General features: G+C 36.0%; 1 protein-coding gene across 4 annotated transcripts in view; it reads left to right on the top strand.

Moving 5' to 3' along the window:
• The window catches only part of PLOD2 (procollagen-lysine,2-oxoglutarate 5-dioxygenase 2), a 50,724-nt gene extending 29,663 nt beyond the window's left edge, over nt 1–21,061 (top strand). For 3 of the 4 annotated variants that reach the window (XM_071752178.1, XM_071752177.1, XM_071752180.1), the window contains exons 8-20: nt 2,091–2,192; nt 5,821–5,946; nt 7,421–7,542; nt 9,806–9,910; nt 11,163–11,288; nt 12,487–12,628; nt 13,829–13,891; nt 15,214–15,327; nt 15,719–15,784; nt 16,709–16,813; nt 18,253–18,399; nt 18,639–18,764; nt 19,868–21,061. In XM_071752178.1, the coding sequence (XP_071608279.1) occupies nt 2,091–2,192; nt 5,821–5,946; nt 7,421–7,542; nt 9,806–9,910; nt 11,163–11,288; nt 12,487–12,628; nt 13,829–13,891; nt 15,214–15,327; nt 15,719–15,784; nt 16,709–16,813; nt 18,253–18,399; nt 18,639–18,764; nt 19,868–20,023 (1,500 nt within the window). In that variant the 3' untranslated portion in view covers nt 20,024–21,061. The remainder of the gene's footprint in view (nt 1–2,090; nt 2,193–5,820; nt 5,947–7,420; nt 7,543–9,805; nt 9,911–11,162; nt 11,289–12,486; nt 12,629–13,828; nt 13,892–15,213; nt 15,328–15,718; nt 15,785–16,708; nt 16,814–18,252; nt 18,400–18,638; nt 18,765–19,867) is intronic. The other variant, XM_071752179.1, reaches the window with a different exon arrangement.
• Nucleotides 21,062–21,546: the final 485 nt, after the last annotated feature.

Here is a 21,546-nt window from a genome sequence, read left to right as displayed (position 1 = left end):
AAAAACAGTAACAGACCTGATCCAGCCTCAGAGCTTGGTGTATGTTTGTAGACACACATATAAATGTATTGTATACAGGCAAAAATATATATGTGCTGCTGGCTTTTGTTGTTGCATCTTTGGTGTCATTGATCACTGTCTGCAGTGTGCCCATGCCTCATAACCTTTGGGTTCATGGTAGAGTACTGTCTGCCCTGGGAAGCAGCTGTTAGGGCAGATTCTGTCCAAATGTAAGGATTCAGTGGTCCAGAGGACCAGGAGGTTTGGGCATAGCTACTAAGTTCTTCTGAATACATGTTCTTTACTGTAGCTCCCTATTTTCAGAAAAATGCCTCCCAGAAGAATGAAATTAAGTTTGAAAGTCATTAATATCCCAATAAGTGCAGCGTCATAGTTTTTGCACAGTATTTAATCTTTAGAATTAGTGCATACAAGTATGGTGTTACCTGTTTGGCTTATAACTACTCAGTAGTGGTGAAATTAATGATCAGTTGTTTCCATTTTGCCAGTTATTTCTGCCTCAATTAAATCCTCAAGCTCTCTGTCATCACTGGCTTTGCTGACATTTTGCCAGTGCAAAGAAAGGTACTCGATTTTACAGCTGGGCAAGCAGTTTAGGTTGGAACTCATACTAATCTATGAGTTACAGTACATTAAACAAAACTCAATCTTTGCATATGATGTAGTTTTAGAAACAAATAGGAAACTCCTGCTACGTATCACCATGAATGTGATTTAGATTCTTCTATTTTAAATCTAAAATAGAATTAAGAGGACAACAGCATACTAGGATTGGAATAAGTTTTCATTAGTTAGTAAATAAAGTATCATTACAGTAATCCACAGAGTTAACTCCAAATATTTTTTCTGTTTGTTTACAAACTTTTTTTTTTTATTTAGTCTTTTCAATTTGCAGATTAGTAAGTAGCATCAATCAGAGGTGCTTCTTTGAAAAGGACACAAAATTATCCTGGCATTCTGACATGTAATATTGTGGTGAATGCCTGGTAGAACAAACTGTTTCCCTCCCACATGCTTTACGAACACGTTTCTTCTTTCTTTTTCCTCAAGTGCAGTGGCTTTTTTGGTTAAGTGGGGGTTTTTTTGTTTGTTTTTTTGTTGGTTTTTTTTTGTAGGCTTTATTATACATTTCTGAAATTAAGTTTAAACAATCATGTTTATAATCTATTTAGAATTATTTTCAGTATGCATAAGCAAACACTCAAAATATGATAAAATGCAGACAGAGTATGGACTGGAGTGTATTTTCTATGCAAAAAAATATTCTGTCCTTCCAGTTTTTTATAAGGACAGTAAATCAGGAATGAATAGCAATGTTCATTTAGGCACTTTCCCAGACGCAAGTGTTCCCTTAACTATTGCAAATAGCAGTAGACTGAAGTTCTGCACAAACTTATCATGGAACCCAGGAGGACAGGGTAGGCCAGGCAGTCCATAGACAGAAAAAGATTATTTTTTGTTGCTGTTGTTGTTGTTGTGGGGTTTTTTTTGGTTTTTTTCAGTGCCAATTCAAAATGTGTGAGGAAGCTAGATGCTGCTTTAAAATTTATCCCTCTGGCCAGCTTCTGAATCCTGGCATAGCTTGTCAAAAATACATTGTCTGGACTTCTGTTTCTGCATTTCCTATGTTTTTCATATGGTCACTCTTAGTGTTTTGTGTAAAGTGTTGTTGATTTCCAGATTTGGGAAAAGAATTAAACCATGATGGGTTTGGTTTTTTTTTTTTTGGCTTGTAATCGTACCTAGTGGCTTTTGAGAACTCCACAATCTATAGTTTGTATCTTTGAAGTTATAGAAACATTTCATTTGTATTTGTTATAATTGCAACAAATACTTGGTTTAACTGAAGCAATACATGTAGATGCTAATTTTGCTGTTTTGCAAATAAAAAGAAAAATCTTTTACCAGATACTTTTCTATGCTTGTTTTTTTAACCTTACATTTAAACAAATACAGTCAGTTGCCTTTAGGAATAAGAAACTCAGTGAGTAAGCCTCAGTTCTTTTAAAGGTGCAAATCTCTATTTGCATTTACCTTTCATTAATCTGAATTGTTCTTTTGTTTTCCAGATACACTTGAATTATTTGGGAAACTACATCCCTAATGCTTGGACACAGGAAACTGGTTGCAGTATTTGTGATTTAGACTTACTAGACCTGTCAACAGCAATGGTAAGATTACTATCTACTGGAACAAAACCCTTTTGAATGCAGTTGTTAGGTGTATATTTATTTTGGAGTCAAAGGAGTTTCAGCATGCAAGATTATGTTTTATAGACATCTCAGGACATCTTTTCTGGTATCTGAAAATAGAATTTTAACATACTGGGAATACTGATACTTTTAAAAAATGCTTTTATTTATACATATAGGTTTCCATGGTATTACTGAAGATGACCCCATCCCTCAAAACCATCCAGATCCTTACCTCTCTTCACAGAGAGTGAATGAGTAACTTTTGAATCACGCAAGATTCAAGTGAACAATTTGAATTTTTTAGGATGTAGAAAAACTCTTTAAATATTTCAGATTTTTAACTGCAGACCCACAAAAAATGATATGCATCAGTTTAACAATTTCTGTTACAAATAGTTTAATAGTTAACCCTAATATGGTTACCAGTTACTATTTTCTGAGATGTAGAGAAATAGTCAAAACTGCTTTACCTTGGTAAGGAATGATGCAGATATCTGTACTGTATATGGGAATGCGTTTCTGTAGAATAAAACTGATGTAACTGAGAGTCAGATATCAGTTCAATCCTCAGAATGTGTATAGGACAGACATACATATACACATGGCATGTATGTGTATATCCAGTATTTGGGAACTTTAACTTGTGACTATTTGACTTCAAGCATAATGTCTAAACTGTCTTTATTAATATTTCAGCTTGTACTCCATACATTTTAGGCAGAATTCTAAGATCTGCCATGTGAAAATGTAAGGGTTGTACTAAAAAGAATGTTCTAATAATTCTTAACAGACTGCTTCCAGCAGCTGTTTAATTTCTCTTCTGTATTGAGGATTTGAATGACATAAGGTCTTAGAAGGCCATGTTGAGACTGCCGAGAAACGGTGTCTTGGTATCTTTGCAATAAAAGGACAAAGTGAAAGACTCTATAAGAAGCAGCTTGTGAACTGGAATACATATTTTGAAAGATCTTTCATGACTTGTAATAACTTTAAGATTATTTTTATTTAATTTTAATTTTGCCTTCATGATACTACATTTGAATAGTGTTTTATTGAAATGGTGTTTGCACTCCTAATGTAAATTTTAGCTGAGGAACAGAATTTGTCTAAGCTTTTGCAGAGCAGTTATATCGTAAAATCAGTAACGGGGAATAACTTGCAATGATTTACTGGATAGCCTCCTATAGCTTATGTACATCTACTTGGAATGTGCATTCCTTGCTGTAATTCGTTCTTTGGACATCATTCCACACTCGCTCTGCCAGCAGAAATAATGAGACTTTTCCTTGGCCTCAGTGTTTATTTCAGACATTTCTGAGTGCAAGCAATATTTCATTTTATGAAGGTGCTTTCTGTTCAGGCCAGGATGGCTGCTACTTAACAAGATATCTTCAGGAAAAAGAGCAATACCAGCTCTGTGTCTCTAATACTGCTTCTCATATTGTTTAGTTTAACTTTTTGCACTCCTATCTTCTGAGAATTTTGCTTGTTCTTCTCATAAGCAAGTGGAGAATCAGATTTGTTCATGCCAGCTATGTTTTGGGCTTTGAGGTCCTTTGGGTAAATTCTGTCATGAACGTGTCCTTGACTCTGTGATCTTGGATATTGCAGATTCAGTGTCTTGGGCTGGGTTTACCTGTAGACCTTGACTTCAGCAGTGCAAAACAGATAAACTCCACTGTAGAACAAGGAGCTCAAATAATACTGCTTTCCATTCTTCTGTCAAGGTCAAGGGTAGGTGCATGCAAGGCAGGGATCTGTGGAAGCATTGCCATGGATTGTGCAGTTTGGTCTGCAATGGGTGAGCAGAAGAGCCCAAGGCACTACTTGGGTCAATGTGAGTAGGTGTTGGGAGCTGTGAAAGGTTGAGCATCAAGATGATCTGTGAAGGAGATGAGAGCCATGTGCATGGAGTCTCTTGCTCAGTCTTAATCCTCTTCACAGAACCAGGACCTTCTGTGCTCTGATCAAAGCAGAGCTGCAGAAACAGTAACACAGCCTCCAAATTGACCTGCAAAGGTCCAAGCAGGGTGCTGAAAAATAAGTTGAAGTACACACTTTGACTCAAAAAGTGTAAGTTTTTGCCACCTAAATTGAATTGAACAACAAACTCAGTCCCTCTAGAGCTACTTCTTAAATCCTAAAGCCTGTTACTGGTGCGGTTGTATTTTCTGATTATCCCTATAACCTTTGCAAATCAGCCTGAACCTGCTTCACTTAGACCTGTAGAAGAGGGGAAAATGGCTTCGAGTTGGAGAAATATGGAAAATAACTCATTGCAGCAGTTCTGGCATGGGTAGCACAAGTGCATGTTAAGCATCAGGAAGCCCAGTGGCACACAGTGCCTTCCCCATTCCTCCCAGTCAGCAGCACCAGTTTGTGTGACAGCAGCTCCCAGGGAAGAGTTGCCAGAGAATATCACAGTTGTTTTTTGAAGACACCTCATTGTACTTGTCTTCATCACCTGTTTTGAAGTACTTAGATGTCTGCATGAGTATGTATGAGGTTTGCAGATGAGGTGGTGAATAGGAGGCAGCCAGGGTAAACATTGGCATCCACTGTTTCCCATCTGGTGCACCTGCCAGAATGTTTCTGGATTTCCGATGTAGACGGTGACAGTAGAAAATCTCAACATGCACTGATGGTTTAACCAGACACTTTTTAAGTGGGTGTTGGTTTGATTTAGAAAAACTAACTTGCAGCCTTTTACACTCGTATAAGGTTTCTCTCTGAGCCTTGTTGTGGGTAAATGTTTATAATGGCTGTTTTAGAGGTGGAAAATTTTTGTTTAATTGGTGCATTTCTTTGTGTAGGAGTCAAGGCCTTTGAAGGTTAAATTTCTTCGTCTCACAGAATATAACAACATATTTTAGAAGTTACAAAAGTGCTGTCTGGCTTTATTTTAGGGGTCATAATCTCTGTATGAACACATACAAACAAGGAATCAATACCACTGTTCAAAATATGTGAATTCACATTAAAATAAGTTGGATAAAACTTAACTATCGTTGCATGCAAGAGGAGAAGCTCTGGCTAGTTCATCAAAGTTCTTGATGAAATCAGTGAGCAAGGAATTAATGCAGAGCCCACTTGTACTAGTGCATATGAGTGTATGGAAGGGTATTGCAGTCTTTGGCTTGAAGTCCAGATGAGTAAAAGTTTTGTGATATATGTTAAGTATTAAAAAAAAACAAACGTGGTCTTCATGTATTTTCTTGTAAATGTAACTTGTAAAGTAAATGTATGTTACTTTAAAAAAAATGAATTTGCCATGCAGTCATAGATGTGTTTCCTTAAATACTTTTTTGCCATTTTAATATTTTCTTAAACTAAGAATAAAAAACCTGTAATACATTATTTTCTACTTCCAATTTCTTTTATTGGAACTCAAAGAGTTTTCTAGCAATATCACGTCCATTTTCTTCGCTTTTTAGTGAGATCAGTGAAAAGCAAGACAGGGCATAGCACTTATGAGCTAGCTGACTTTGTTTCAAAGCTGTGTGGCCTATGTTACTACACCATGACTTGATTTGCTTTTTAGTATAGCTAATCTTAGAAAGGAGTCAAGTCTTACTGGTTGTGTCAAAATTATCATTTCTTTTAGGAATATCCAAGAGTAAAAATTGGTGTTTTCATTGAACAACCCACTCCTTTCCTACCTAAATTTTTAGACAGACTGTTGACTCTGGATTACCCAAAGAAGGCACTCAGTATCTTCATTCATAATAATGTAAGTATGATTTTACTGTTGTCCAAAGCTCCAATTCTGGAAATTATGGTATGAATGAAAGTGTGTGAAGGAGTATATATGCATAGTTTAAGCTGCATAGGAAGAGATACTATTTCAGAGGTTAGTATGCAGAAGTGGAAGAATACACAAATGGAAGTGTGGCAGTGGTTACTGGTCCATTTAAATTAACTACTTAGATTCTTTCTCTTTTACTAATGAAAAAGATGGTATTTTAAAGTGTATACTTCTGGAGAAAATATTAATTGACATGAAAAAATGGAGTAGAATAGGAATAGAATAGTTCCAGTTGGAGGGGACCTGCAACAATCATCCAGCTCAACTGCCTGACCATTCAGGGCTGACCAAAAGTTACAGCCTCTTATTAGTAATGATTATCCAATAGTTGACATTGAATTTACTTTTCATCCTGTTGATACCTTGGTGCATTTGTGTTCCTCATGGTACTCCTTCTGGGTGCCATGGAAAAAACTGGTCTGTCTAGGTGTGATTTGAAAGCCAGTACAGATAAATTACTTTTTTGAATATTTTTGAACGCTTTTTTAGTCTGGTGTTGCTGATGCTTCCCGAGTGACTTCAGTCTTGCTGTTCTTATGAGGGGACTGATAATGTGTAAGTCTTTCAGAAAAAACTGGGCTGGCAGAGAAGAAAGAAGAAAATGTAATTCTGCCTTTTTTCACTTGTGCATTACTATTGATAGAACAAAGGGCTTGCTTAATACTAGTAGAGCTTGTCTTTGAAGTACTCACTGTTCTTTGCTAAGAGGATGTTAAAGGTATAAATGGGAGATGCCCACCCTATGATAGGTTTTGGTGCTTCAGCCAGAAGTTATATGATATTTGATATATAAAAGGCTGAAGAGCTTTTCTGTCAGAGAGGAGAGGAAAACCCTACCCAATATTTTAATTATTCTGACATCAGCTGTAAAATGCAAAAGCTGCAAATGGGGTCTTGGGGTTGGAAGCATTCATTGCATGCAGCTGAGATCTCTTAATTAGAGAGGGTAAATATAAATTAAAGAAACAACCATTGTGAATACATTTTAAAGAAACAATGGCTATGACTGTCCACCTGGGTACAGGTGGCAGCTTCCTCTTTAAAGCCACTGTAGAGTGGCAAAGAAAACTCCTGCGCAGCACTGAGGCTGTAGGGTGAGTTTTAAAACAAATATTGTAAAATAACTATCCTGAAAAAACTGCTGCATAAACTGTCTCTGAGTCTTGTGTCGTTGGTCTGGAGGTACAGCTTTGATTTATGCTGCTCACATGTTGATTCTTTTACTAATATTTTGTTTACTGAAATTTTGGTAAAGAAAACTTCATTTTAATGACACATACTTCAAATCCTGTTTGACATCTGTTTACTTAGGATAGGTGACAATCTGTTCTTTGGATACTTTGCTTTCACAGCAATTTGTACTTTTCTTTCACAATAAACAATGTTAACGTGATTACAGGAGGTTTACCATGAAAAGCACATCAAGAAATTCTGGGAAAAAGCCAAGAACATTATCAGTAATATAAAAATTGTTGGACCTGAAGAAAACCTGAGTCAAGCAGAAGCCCGGAACATGGGAATGTAAATTCTGATTTATAAATCTGCTATAATGATGCATGCACTAACATTTTTCATCTACTATGTATGTTATTTTGCATCTTAAACACTAACTTTACACCTTGAGATATGGAAGTGGGAGCTTTTGTAGTAGAGCAAGATCTAGATGTAAAATATGAACTGTTTAGTATTTTATGGTGTCTTTTTAATATAAAAAGCTCTTTGTCATTGTGAAAACATCTCTCTGGTTTGGACTGCTTTGAAAGTCTCATCTAGTGAAGACAGAGGCAATAATAGAATACAGAGAAATAAGAGGCTATTTTACTTTATAGTTTCTCAAACATGGGTACATATTAAAATAGGATGAGTCTAAATAGAAGTTTAAGGAATTTTTTTAAAAGAATGGTACTGAAAGGTACTGAAATTAAGAGGTAAAACACTGCAAACTCTAATAAAAAGTTTGTGCAGGACATTGTATGTAGCTGTAATTTAGAAAAAAAAGGAAGGTTGAAGCAGGTGTAAATGTAAATAGAAATTCTAATTGCATTTCATCTTCTTAAAATGTGTTTGATTTTATTTCTTTATCAAAAGCCTTTTCAAGCTAACTAATCAGAGTAATTTCACAGAAGTATTTCTTGCATTGCATATAGATTTAACAATTGCATTTTATTTGTGCAATTTTGCTCCTACTTATTTTTAGATGTTACATTTAAGTTAAAATATGGTTAAAGCTTGACCTGACCATGCAGGTGACAAAACTATATGTTTTTCTATGTTTGAAAGATGCAGCAATATCCTTTGAAATTGCTCTAGCTAAGTTTTCTGCTTACACGAAAAAAAAAAAAGGATTTTCAAAGGCAGCTGGTGCTTTATCCTATCCTTGGCCTCGCTGCTTTTTCTTGTGTTGTTTTGGGTTTTGTTCTTTCCTCCCCCTTCTTTCTTACTAGGAGATCCAACTCTAGCTTTTAAACCTGGCACTTGCCAGGCTTTAATCTCAACCTTGTATCTCGTGTCAGGCCTGCCTGTCAAGGGCTCTCATTAGTGGCTGCAGCTCTGGCTACTCCCACAGAGCTGCTGATGGATCTGCTGGTGTGACTCTCAGATTGTGGAGTTTACAGACCAGGATCCCACAAAGACCTAATGTGGCCCTTGAGCAGGCCTCATTCCCACATAATTCTTCCACTCCGTTTCCTTTGAAATCTTGCATGTCAGAGCAGAGAAATTATTTTCTTTTTTATTCAGCTGTTCACGGCAGCAATAGAAAGAATGAAGGAGTAGTCCTGAGTCTCCTTGGTGTTCTTGGAAATGTGTTTGGATGGGGTTTTGTTGTGCTGAAGCCACTGGGAAACTGATAGTTGACTGAGATCCAAGCCTCTCCCGTAGCCCTTCTAGGAAACACTACAGATGTCCAGGGGTAGTGGAAGCAGCCATTGATATGTGTACATATCTTTTTTCTTTTCTATCCAGTAGTCTCAGGAGAAAATGCACCATATTTGCAAACTTTTTGAAGTAGTGTTTCGTGTAGCTGAGGTAGACTTTCTGGTGTTGCTTTTTCCTCTTTGTTATAGAGACACCATAAGGCAGAATCTTTAGTATAAACTGTTTCTATACTGTAACTAAATCTCACTCAAAGATCTTTAAACCTGTTATCCTTAAGTCAGTAGGTTCTATCAAAAATGTGACAGAAGTTTTGATGTGACAGAAGTTTTAATATGATAGATGGCCTTTGTTTGATCTGTGGACAAAAAATACTTATTTAAATACATACTTACACAAAGTAATTTCAAATTCTGTTATGTGAGGCAGGGAGATAATCATATGTGTGGTATGTACCACCAGACACTATGATGTGTTAAAAAAATCTAGTTCTGTAGTACAGAATGTTCATGGCAAAGGCAGATACTAAGATTTATTTGCTTTCAACCCATCAGCTGGCTTCCAACATAATAGCTTCATGTGTTTCTCACTATTACTGCAATGGAAATGACTTGAAGAAAAGAGTGATTATTCAAACCTGTTTAATGGCTTGATTTACAGGGATTGATAGATTCAGTCTGCTGGTAATTTTCTCCTGCCTTTGTCTGCATTCTTGACTGATAGTTTTGTTCTATCTGCCCCAGACACCGGCATTCTTTTTCCAAATTAGCCAATTTATTAATAATGCAATATATGAGAAGAGCACTTAATTGTGGTTGGCGTTTTCTGTGGGTTTTTTTTGTTGCTGTTGTGTTGTTTGTGAATCTTTCCTGGCCATGTGTGAGTTAACAATGTATTTTCATCTTTTTAGGGACCTTTGTCGCCAGGATAAAGCCTGTGACTATTACTTCAGCATAGATGCGGATGTCGTGCTGACAAACCCAAAAACATTAAGGATACTGATAGAACAGAACAGGTGTAGTACACATCTTGATCGTACAGGCTTTCTTCCTACTTGAAGGGTTTTTCTGGGGCCCATTCAGAGAAAATAAGATTCTCTCTGTTCTTGCAGAGTTAGGTGGTCTTTGTTTACCAGTGGTGTTTGATTGCCATGGTTCATGGTGGGCTTGGAGGCCAACAATTCACAAAATGTTTTGTTCCTGTCAACCAGCAAGTCCTGGTGTGGCTTTCAAATATTTCAAATATTTGAAGAGAATGGTGTGGTGGTCTCCTGAAGAGAATGGTGTGGTGTAGGTGGGTTTCACAAAATGAGTTAAGATTTCATTGACTGATTTCAAGTTGGTCACACACAAAATGTTAAAAAACAACCCCAAGCAACAACAACAAAAAAAGAAACAAAATTGCTCAAAAACTCCCTTTAGTGTATTACATTAGTATTACAGTATTCTTATTTTGTTTTTAAATAATGGAAAAATATTGGAGATGCAGCATCTGTAATGATCAGTGTCTCCTTTTATTAATTAGATCTCTTAAGTTATACAAACTGTAACTTTATCAGCAGCAACTTTCAACAAACTGAGCCTGCTACTTCACTCCTGATAATTTATAACTTCTTTGCTAGGTTGGTAGGTGGTGATTGCTTCATCATAACAAATCTAGGACTCTCAGGTGTATCACAGAAAGAGCAATTATCAGTGTCTGTTTTGATCTGTTAGTGAGCAGATTTATCTATTGGTCCTATGCATCATATTCTTTGTAATATTTACTATGGTAGAAAGAGGCTAAAAGCCAGGTGAACTAGGTGGAAAAAACAGCAGCTTTGCAAAATGGGCAGCCAGTAGGCAGACTCTGAAACAAAATGTCATTTATCCTTTTTATTCTGATCTACTTAGATTTCTCCTTTGCATTCTATTAAATTTTTGGTAAGCTGAGTCTCACTGTGCGGTTGGTTTTTTTCTGTTTGTTTTTCCAGTTTTTCATGTCTTTGACTTTGTGATGCCTTTTGTCATTATGCTATAGGCAATATTTTTCACTTGACTGAAAATCAATCACCTCCAAGTCATGGAAATCTCTGCTTCTGATGATGTTTCTGGGCAGTGGATACTTTGATGCTGTTTATTCCAACTCAATTTCAGAATAGCTGCTCTGAGATTTGACAGTCATTAGTGTTTTGACTATAGTCTAAACTGGGGGAAGCTGGTATATTTTAATGTATACTCATATATTACAGCAGATCACATTTTCTTATTCAATATGTCACTTCACAGAAAAATAATTGCTCCACTTGTTACTCGTCATGGGAAGCTTTGGTCCAACTTCTGGGGTGCTTTGAGCCCGGATGGCTATTATGCTCGATCAGAAGATTATGTTGATATTGTCCAAGGGAACAGAGTGTAAGTAGTTGCAAGCTAATTTTTGAAGGCAAGTCACCCAGTATGGTTGTTACAATACATTATTACATTTTCATGCAGTCTGTTATTCCTGAATAGCTTAGGTTAGTCTTACTGTTTGGCTTTTTCTTTTTAGTAGAAATGCATTTGTTTTTCCATTTCACAGCCTGAATTTTAAAAGCAAAGTATTAAACACAATGAGGTGGCATTAGGAATCGAGACAGACATTACCTGTCTGTGTCTGGTTACTTCACCAGTGCATAATAGAGGAAATGGCAAGGCAAACAGCAAACCCAAAACTTTCTATCCCAAGAACCTCAGTCCCAAGAAGTGGCTGTCACATTCATCAAATAACTTCTTTATCTCACCAGGGCAAATGTTTCATCAACTGAACAACTATAATTTCTTCATGTGTTTCTTCCTGTATATTGTATCAGATATATCCCAAGGAACTCTTGAGATATGCTTTAGTCACACACCTTTTTGAGTGTCTCTTGGGTTTGCCTTTTCATTGCCCTGGAGGAGCAAAAAGGTCTGAAACAGACTGGCTGCTTGCATGGGACTGGCTCATTTTCAGTTGCACTGCAAGATGTGCTCATGGCGCTGGGAGGAAGGAAATCTGCAGGAAATCTGCTGGGAGGTGTCACTGCAGATGGTGACAGCAGAGCTTTTAGTTGATATTGGCACAACTGACATAAATACATGGCTTGCTGTGGTCTGGGGCTATTTGTGTGAGCTCAGTGAAGTCTTTAAACTCACTTAAAAAGCTGGTTTAGAATTGCTTTCTCCATCTGCTAGGGTAGAATAATAACATAAGAGACTGATTGCCTTAGCTATGGAAACGTGAAGTACATTTGTAGTCAGAAATCTTCAAAGAATTTGACCTTTTTGGGTTTTTTCTAATAATAATACTTCATAGAATTTGACTTACTGCTGACGCCTACATGTGAGATGTCCACGATGTCCAGCTGTAGTTTTTCAAATGTCTTGGAAACCTTTCAGCTTCATTTCTTTGAAACTCATCAGCAACTGCAGAGATGCAGATTTGATAGAATAGGCAACAAATCAGTTTTCATAGCTTTAAATTATTTGCTTTTTCTTTTTTTTTTTCTTTTTTCCTTTTTTTTTCCTTTTTTTCTTTTTTTTTGCTTTTTTTTTCTTTTTCTTTCTTTTTCTTTCGCTTTTTTTTCTTTTTTTACAGAGGAGTATGGAATATACCTTATATGGCTAACATATATTTAATTAAGGGGCAAACTCTCAGATCAGAGATGAAAGAAAAGAACTACTTCATGCGTGATAAGTTGGATCCTGATATGGCATTCTGCAGAAATGCCAGGGAAATGGTAAGGTGTATCTATAAAAGCTTGCTTTTAAATGCACAGACTTCTTTGTGTCCTGCTACATTTGACTGCTTCACTTGATTGATCTTGGATATTATATTTTTACTTCTAATTCAAAGTACTAGCCAATTTTGATGGTATAAAACATTTTATGTGTATTTAAATTGTTGAGAGCTGAGGCTTTTGAAAGGCCAGTGCACTGGTGCACTGACTGCATGATGGTTTTTATGTAAATGCACTGAAAATTCCTCTTGAGGTTAAAATATCTTCCTTGTTGTCACAACCTCAATAAGATGGAAGAAGGCTCAACTTCTTTACTATATATAGCTTCAAACTTATCAATGCATTTAGAGAATCTCTATTATGCAAGTTTTTAATATAGTGTGAAACTTCTAGAAGAATCAGTTGGATTTTTTTGCTATTTTATATTTTAAGGAGATATGTGTTTAAACTAATGACTGGCAGTGTTGAAATAAAAAGCCTAAGTGATTTATGAAATTGTATGAATCTTCTGAGGCAGCATGAATTACTAATCTTTCCAGATAGGTTAAAACTGTATCAGAAATTTTTAACTTGCGTTAGGCTATAAGCAATAAGAGAAAACGTATTTGTACTGTAAAAATATGAATATATAAACCCACATTTCTACTGATATTTACACTAGTTTCAGCACAGAAACAAATAAGACCTAAACCAGACCTATTTCCAGACACTATAGCATTGAAAAATAAATTTGCTGAATTGAACAAGAAAAGTTGGCAAGTATTAATTTTTTTATTCCCTCATAACAAGGCATGATCTTCTTTGTTTGTACTGATTCTTCGGAACATCCCCGTCCAATTCTGTTGTGTTCAAACCTTGTCAGCATCAGTTATTGCAAACCTGTGCTTCCCCTGTGCTCATGAGACTAATCTGACTGGCTCATCAGAAAATGGCTTTCCCTTTTCCTCTCTCTCAGTCTGTGCTATAAGATGGTCTGGTCCGTGCTTGGTTTTTGTGTTGCAGCAGATAAGAAGGGGCTGGTGGAAACAGCTTTGACATGTGTATTAAGAGCTTTGCTTGGAGATGCATGTTGTCTGTAAAGGCATATCAGCTTTTGGTCAGAGGCTGCAATTTCCTGATGTCACCGTGGAAACCTAATAGTCGGAAAAAAAGAGAGATTATGTGTCAGAAAACTGATGTGATGATTCTCCTTCATTTTAGACTTTACAAAGGGAAAAAGACTCCCCTTCCTCGGAAACATTCCATATGCTCAGACCCCCAAAGGTGTTTGCTTATTTTTTTTTTTTATTAATGAGTTGTTATTACGTGCAGTATTATTCTACCACAAGAAGATGCTTCTCCTCTGTCCACTCACTCTGATGAAATACTGCTCTAGCTTTCTCTTCAGTCTTCTAAGGTTCAAGTTTTTGCCAGGGACAGGTTCTTCAGCTCAAAACCCAGTGGAGAGGCTCGTTTTTTTCCTCAGGGAGGGATCTCAGTGCTTCTGAGGCCAAGCTGTGCTTTGTAGCTGAAACAGTTTCAGCAGTCCTAAGAACTGAAGCTCAAATCACTAGGAGGTCAGTCAGGCTTGCTCAGCCACCACACAGGGTAGTTGTGAAATCAGTCTAATTTTAAGCTGGTTTTCTTGACCCAGACCCTCCTTATTCTCCTTGCTGCAGCTATCTTATGATTTGGTAAGTGCCCAGAACTGGGCACGCCTTTAACATAATGATCATCTTTCTAACAGTGTTTTCAGACTGAAACGTAACAGAAATACCAACGTATTTCAGTAAGAATGCCTTCATCTGCTGCAAATCTAGAAGTCACAAACTTCTGAAATGAGGTTGTCAGTCTGAAAAACATTGAACTAAAAAAAAAAACCTCAAATCCTAAATTTATTTAATAGAACTATTTTCTACTACTATTTTTAATAGAGTTCTGTTAATGTCTTCTGTTAACAGTTGATAATGAATTTGTATCTTATTACTCTTTATATGTTCTACATATTTTTAGGTGAACATACTTCACAATGCTCAGCTGTTTTGTACCCTGATCTGAATATTCTTACATGCTGTATATACCAATATTTCTTTATTTCAGGCCAATCACCAGAGGACCATGTAGTGGATACTCTGAAAAAATATTTTTTACTCTGACTTGTGTTAGCCCTCTTATTTTTAGTTTATTCCTTCAGTTTTTAAACAGAAACTAAACTCTAGATGCTGGTTTTCTTGTATTAATGTTTTCAGTTTGCTTCCAGTGTGTCTGCTTAGTTTTCTGGAAATCAAATCAACCACTCCTCTCTTTTTTCTTTTCTATAACTGCAAGTGGGTTTACTTTCTGAGCAGTATATATTTTGGTTTAACATGTTTAGAAAATAAATTTAACCAAATGCATGTAACGATGAAATTTTGCACTACATGGTGGTTAGAATCAACCATTCAAAAACTAAAGATGCTGAATGAACAGTATTTGTATAATGTGTATGCACAAGTGCGTGATATATTTTATGAAAGTGCAGGCATAAATGAACAGACTTTTGAACAAAATCACTTTTGCTGAGGTGGACAGTTTTGCTAGTGACATTTTCTCTACTTGGTGTATAGGGTGTTTTCATGTACATTACCAACAGACACGAGTTTGGAAGACTTCTTTCTACAGCCAACTACAATACCTCCCACTACAACAACGACCTCTGGCAGATATTTGAAAATCCTGTGGTATGTTTTTGATGAAGCAATTATTGGAGAATATTGCAACATTTATGTATTTTAAAGGACTTGGTATATAAAGACTTTGCATGGAGAACTTTTTAGAAGTATGTACTAAATATTAATTGTGTACTAAACGGTAGTCTGTACCACCTCTTTAAGCAAATAACAATATATTGTATCATCAATCCAACTGATGACCAGAGTAAGGAGTTGGAGATTGGACCCTGATGTACAAATTTACATGATTTTTGACATATTGTCAACAAGTTTGTTTATAAGAAATTATTTATTGTTTCCAGTGTGAAATTTCAGTAGAGCAAATGAATAGAACATAAATTAATTTTGTCATTTATAAATTCATTTGTTCTGTCTTAATGTTTTAAAATAATTTTTTTAGGACTGGAAGGAAACCTATATAAATCCCAACTACTCAAAGATCTTCACTGATAATATAGTAGAACAGGTGGGTATAAGTGGGTTTCTTAAAATTTGTGGGATTGACTGGTAATAAATTGGTATATGGCAACTATTTCCATGCAAATGCTGTTTTGATCTGTGGTTGAAGGATTTTTTATTATGTTTTGGAGGAGTCAAAAAAATAATTGCTAGATTGCTCAGAATAGTGTAATAATTGCCTTCTCCAAAATCCAGCTGTATTTTGCTTATTTATTTGAACTAACCTAGTATCACTTGCAGAAGGCCTAACAAAATCTCTGTAGCAGATTCCTGTGTTTTCTAGTATCTGGCAAAAGCAAGGTGTTCTAGACACTTTTTCTTGGGGTGTGCCTTTCCCTATGGATTCTCTAAGCTCTGACAGCCATGAATCCAAATGAAGCCAAAAGGCTTCATTTATTTTATACAAACAGGTCTTTTTTTCTGTCTGCCTGGCTGCTGGCTTTCATGTAGCTGCCCTGGACAGAGCACTCCTATGATGATAATTGTTGTACTAGTGCTGGATGATCGGTTCTATGACAATTAGGGACAGTGATTTAATGAAATTTGCTTCCTTAGAAAGCAGGGATAAATTGGTTTTAGAACAATGGTAAGTTTTAGACTTGTTTTCTTAATAGCTTGTAATGAAGAAGTTTGTTATTTAGAGAAGCTATGACACAGAATATGTGGGTACATCTAACACATGAGCTGAGTCATGGATTACAAAGTAGTTTGTGGGGTTTTCTTTGTTCTTTAAGAGTGTGCTTGTAGATTTAATTATTTAGATGTATGTGAATAATTGCTCAGATGAGAAGAGATGGTATTTTCTGATGACCAAGAAAAGTGAAGATACCTTTTTTTTAGCAGTTGAAAATAAAAGATAGCTGTTAAAAATTAAATCCACTGAAAGCTCAATATATTTTTAAGTGTTCGTTTTTTTTTTTTTCTTTTGTAGCCATGTCCAGATGTTTTTTGGTTTCCCATATTTTCTGACACTGCCTGTGATGAATTGGTTGAAGAAATGGAACATTTTGGACAGTGGTCTGGTGGAAAACACCAAGTAAGTGTCATATAAACATGATTGAGTAGCTTTATGCGAAGAAGTCACCACGTACTGCAACAAACAAACATGTCAACAATTGCCAGTGATCCAAGACATCTGCTTTGTGGTATAAAATGTGTAGTTTAGTCTACCATGAAGATTGTTGCACAATAGATTTGGAGACATTCCTCAATTAACCTTGAACTAGGAAAATTCAGTGTGTGGCTGTTACTCAGCAATTATTCTAAGTTTATCCTGGATAAGTGTTGATAAGTGTTCAGAGTTTTACTCATTTTCCTCTTCAATACTAATATATTACCTCTACAATACTAATTGTCAGACTTGTCCCCCTAATCAGTTACCCACAAATGTTATGTTCTATTGCCCCTGTACTCAATGCTGGTGAGGCCACACCTCAAGTACTGTGTCCAGTTCTGGGCCCCTCAGTTCAGGAAGGATATTGAGGTCCTGGAGCAGGTCCAAAGGAGGGCAACCAGGCTGGTGAAGGGACTCCAGCACAGATCCTATGAGGAGAGGCTGAGGGAGCTGGGGCTGTTCAGCCTGGAGAAGAGGAGGCTCAGAGAAGACTTCACCACTCTCTACAACTACCTGAAAGGAGGTTGTAGCCAGGTGGGGGTTGGTCTCTTCCCAGGCAACTCTCAGCAAGACAAGAGGGCACGGTCTCAAGTTGTGCCAGGGGAGGTTTAGGTTGGATATTAGAAAGAATTTCTTTACGGAGAGGGTGATCAGGCATTGGAATGGGCTGCCCAGGGAAGTAGTGGATTCTCCGTCCCTGGAGATACTTAAAAAGAGACTGGATGTGGCACTCAGTGCCATGGGCTGGGAACTGCAGCGGTATTGGATCAAGGATTAGACTTGATCTCTGAGGTCCCTTCCAACCCAGCCAATTCTATGATTCTATGATTGGGTTTATGTTTGCAGAAAGTTCAATATATTTGCTGGCTACTGCTAAAATTGGAAGAATGTTTGTGATAGTCACAAATGTGGTACCATGGAAAAGAGATAAATTGCAGACATTATTTTACTTAAAGGAAGGAGAGAGAATTTTACACCTTTGTATCTTCACATTTTTTTCAATGTTAACCACAATGTCAAGTTGAGGTCTGTACTCTCTTGATCTGATAAAACGTTTTTAGTTGCATCTGTATCTCCCAAAATAAAATGCTTACTCCAGGAAACCCTTGTTTACAGGCAATATATCCAAATATTAATTCCCCTTTTAAAATTTTTGAATTTTTGCTCATTGATACTAAGCAGGTTTTTTTCCACAGCAGTTAGCTGTGAAATTTAGTGTACAGCAAGATCACATGTGCCCACTTAGTCCAACATTGCTTTGTTCCAGTTTTTTGATTCTGCAGATTCCAAATAAATATTCATAGAAGTGCCAGCAATATTCCATGGCCATAACTGAATGATATTTATGATGTTGTCATTAGGACAGCCGTATTTCTGGAGGTTATGAAAATGTTCCAACTGATGATATTCATATGAAGCAAATTGGATTGGATGCTGAGTGGCTGCATTTCATAAGAGAGTTCATTGCACCGGTAACACTAAAAGTGTTTGCTGGCTATTATACCAAGGTATGTGTTTAAATTGTTTGCAGATAATTGTTGCATTAGTAATGCTAAGCACTTTATTGCATATAATTTCTTTTCCTTTAGTTGTGGAGTTTATGCATGATGTAGAAATAGATACAGATGAATATTGTTAATAACAACTTTAAACAAAAAACAAACTTGAGAACTGTGTGAGTGTTTGGAAGTTTACATCTTAAAGTCTTACTGCATGTTTTATTTCCTGACTGTATATTTTATTTCAGGGATTTGCTTTATTGAATTTTGTTGTGAAATACAGCCCTGATAGACAACGGTCACTCAGACCTCATCATGACTCCTCTACATTCACAATCAATATTGCTCTCAACAAAGTAGGAGAAGACTTTCAAGTAAGTTTACCACTTCCTGACTTAAAAATTTTCCTTTTATTAACTCATATTGTTTTGAAAGTAGAGCTTAAATGGATATATTCAAAGACTATGTTGATAAGGAAAAGATGTGCATCATAAATCGAGATGTTATTCCTTACATTTTGTTGTTGTTTGTTCGTTTGTTTTTGTTGTTGATGGGTTTTTTTTGACAAGTACTAAATTTGCTTGATTTCAGGATCCAGAAGGGCTGATGCAGTCGGGCTGGATTGGTCAAAATGGTTTCAGATAATGGGGTAGAAGGGGCTTAAAGAAAAATTTTGGAGATGTTAGCCATGTCATTTTTAATATCTCTTAAATGCTTCATTTCTTTAAAGAGAAAACCAATTTTTAAGAATTCTTTAAATAGTCTCAAGTAGATTCAAATGGCTACTTTTTCTTTTTTTTTCTTTTTTTTTTTTTCTTTTTTTTTAATTATTCTTTCTTAGATCAGCCACAGAATGAAAAGTTTCAGTTGTTGTTCCTGGATGTCGTTAATTTTTTTTTTTTAATTCAAATACAACATTCCCCACACTACAGAGGTCAGCAGAGCAGTGCCGGTGATATCCAGCTTTGACTTGTAGAGAAACTTTGCTTGTGTTCTTTGTAAACCTGTATTATTCAAGTCCTACGTAACACCTCTAAGTGTGTTTAGAATACACACCTTCAGTTTTAAAAACAACAGCCAGATTAATAAAAAAATCTTAAAATAAGATTTGTTTAAATGCTATGCTAGATAGGGATGCAGTCCTGCAACAGGGGCTTTGAACCCTTTTTGTTTCTCCTTAATATCAACTACAATAAAATTATTGAAGATCTGCTTGTCACAGCTGCTGGTTGAAGGAATTGTTATTCAGGGAATGCTAAAGCAAAGCAAGAGGAAATCTCTGATTGCAAATGCATGTCTCATCTATTGCTCTGAAGGTGGTGTAATTCAAATAATCTTTTTAGTAGGGACAGTAAAAAAATATTATTGTTAACAGTCTATTACCAGTAGAAAAATGTTTTAAGCTGTGGATGAAGGAGGAGAAACTCAATTAAAACAGAAGGTAAATGTCTGGGGTTTTCTTTTGTTTTTGCTGCAGGGAGGTGGATGTAAATTTCTTAGGTACAACTGCTCCATTGAGTCTCCCAGGAAAGGATGGAGTTTCATGCACCCAGGAAGACTGACTCATTTACATGAAGGACTTCCTATCTTGAATGGCACAAGATACATTGCAGTATCATTTATTGATCCTTAATTTTATTTTTTTGCCCTCTTCAGTGGTGTTTGATTCTTTGCATAAACATTTATTTATAGATTTCTTCTGGAAGATGGTGATAAAAGAAACTATAAGTTACTGTTCCTAGACAGCAAAGTTACTTTGGGCTAGAAGAATGAAAAAGGAAAAATGTTCTAAAATTATTGAACATTTCTCAATATCTGCTCTGAGCCTTGAGTCACAAAGTAACCATGTCCTGCTTATGTTTCCATTCTGCTGTCTAAAAGAGTAGGTAAGGTGGGAAAATGGAAAAGCATGTTATAATGAATCCATTTCTCTGTTGAAAATAAAAAACACAAACAGCCCTGGATACAAAATTACCTGAAAAGTTTGTAGTTTTCATTCAGAGTAGTTGCACAGTTACAAGTTTTTGTGGCGTGTATGTTCCATGCCAACAAAGACAAAATCAAATGAATCTTGCACACAGTTGCTGGTGATAAGCAGTAATTCCACATGCTGGCATATGCTGAAGGAAAAAGTCTCAGTAGTCTGTATCCTAACTAATTTTTAGTATGGAAATGTATGGCTCTAGATGAAAAAAACCCAACCATGTCAGAGATGGAGCCAAGGATTAGATTATTTAGCTAAAAAAAAATGGTCTCTCATTTGTTTTAAAAACTCACCCCGTTGAAAATTTGCTTTTCTTCACCAAGTGACCTTCATTTAAAATAAATTATTTTTCTAATTGTGTAATTGCACCCAACTGATAATGGAAATTTGATGCTTATTTTCAGAAAGCTAGTTAATTATAATAACAGGATGTTTTATAAAGACAATTTTCTACTCTTAGACTTACTTGAATTTTGTATCAGGAAAATGGAATTGTGGCAGTCTGTCTTTTAAAGCTAGGGGTCTTAACTTACTGTTTATTTTAAAGAAATCGGTTTAAAATATTCCTACTGTATCTACTGTTTGTAATTTAAAGAAACTTGAAGCGAACTGTCTCAAAGTCTACCATGCCAAAATGCACCATGTGTTGGAAAAACTTGTGAAAAATAAAGGGTAATTTTAAATTAATGTAACAGCTTTTGCTTGACAGTATAGGTAGTTTCTTTGCATGTTGCATTTTTCTTACAGAAATTATATTTATTGATTAATATTTTTAAAGGCATTGTAGATATATTTAGATTGCGGGTTTCTCTAAGTGTCAGATTTCTGAGTATTTACTCTGTTACTGTTGAAATTATTCCTCATCTGAGTTGGTGCCTATGAACTTAACAAAAAGTGTATTACACTTCCAGTAGAAAGTGTATGGGATGGATTTTCCCTGTTTTCTGTACCAATCTTCCTTTTTTTTTGTAGAGGCTTTTGGTGATATAAGCAGGAGCTCACTTTTTATGTGCTAATATTTGAAAAAACTGTACATCTTATTTCCTAAACAGAAACTTGGGAGAAAAGTAGAAACATTATTCTTGTCTTGAAAATAAGCATGTCTGCATATTTCCCTGTTCTGCTGTTTTGAAGAGTGGGTTGTAACCATGCTTAAAGTTAGGCTGGAGCAG

Source organism: Heliangelus exortis, chromosome 9 (genome assembly GCF_036169615.1).
Source record: "Heliangelus exortis chromosome 9, bHelExo1.hap1, whole genome shotgun sequence".
Lineage (NCBI taxonomy): Eukaryota > Metazoa > Chordata > Aves > Apodiformes > Trochilidae > Heliangelus > Heliangelus exortis.
Note: the sequence above shows the minus strand (reverse complement) of the source record. Positions and strands in the feature narration are given on the sequence as shown.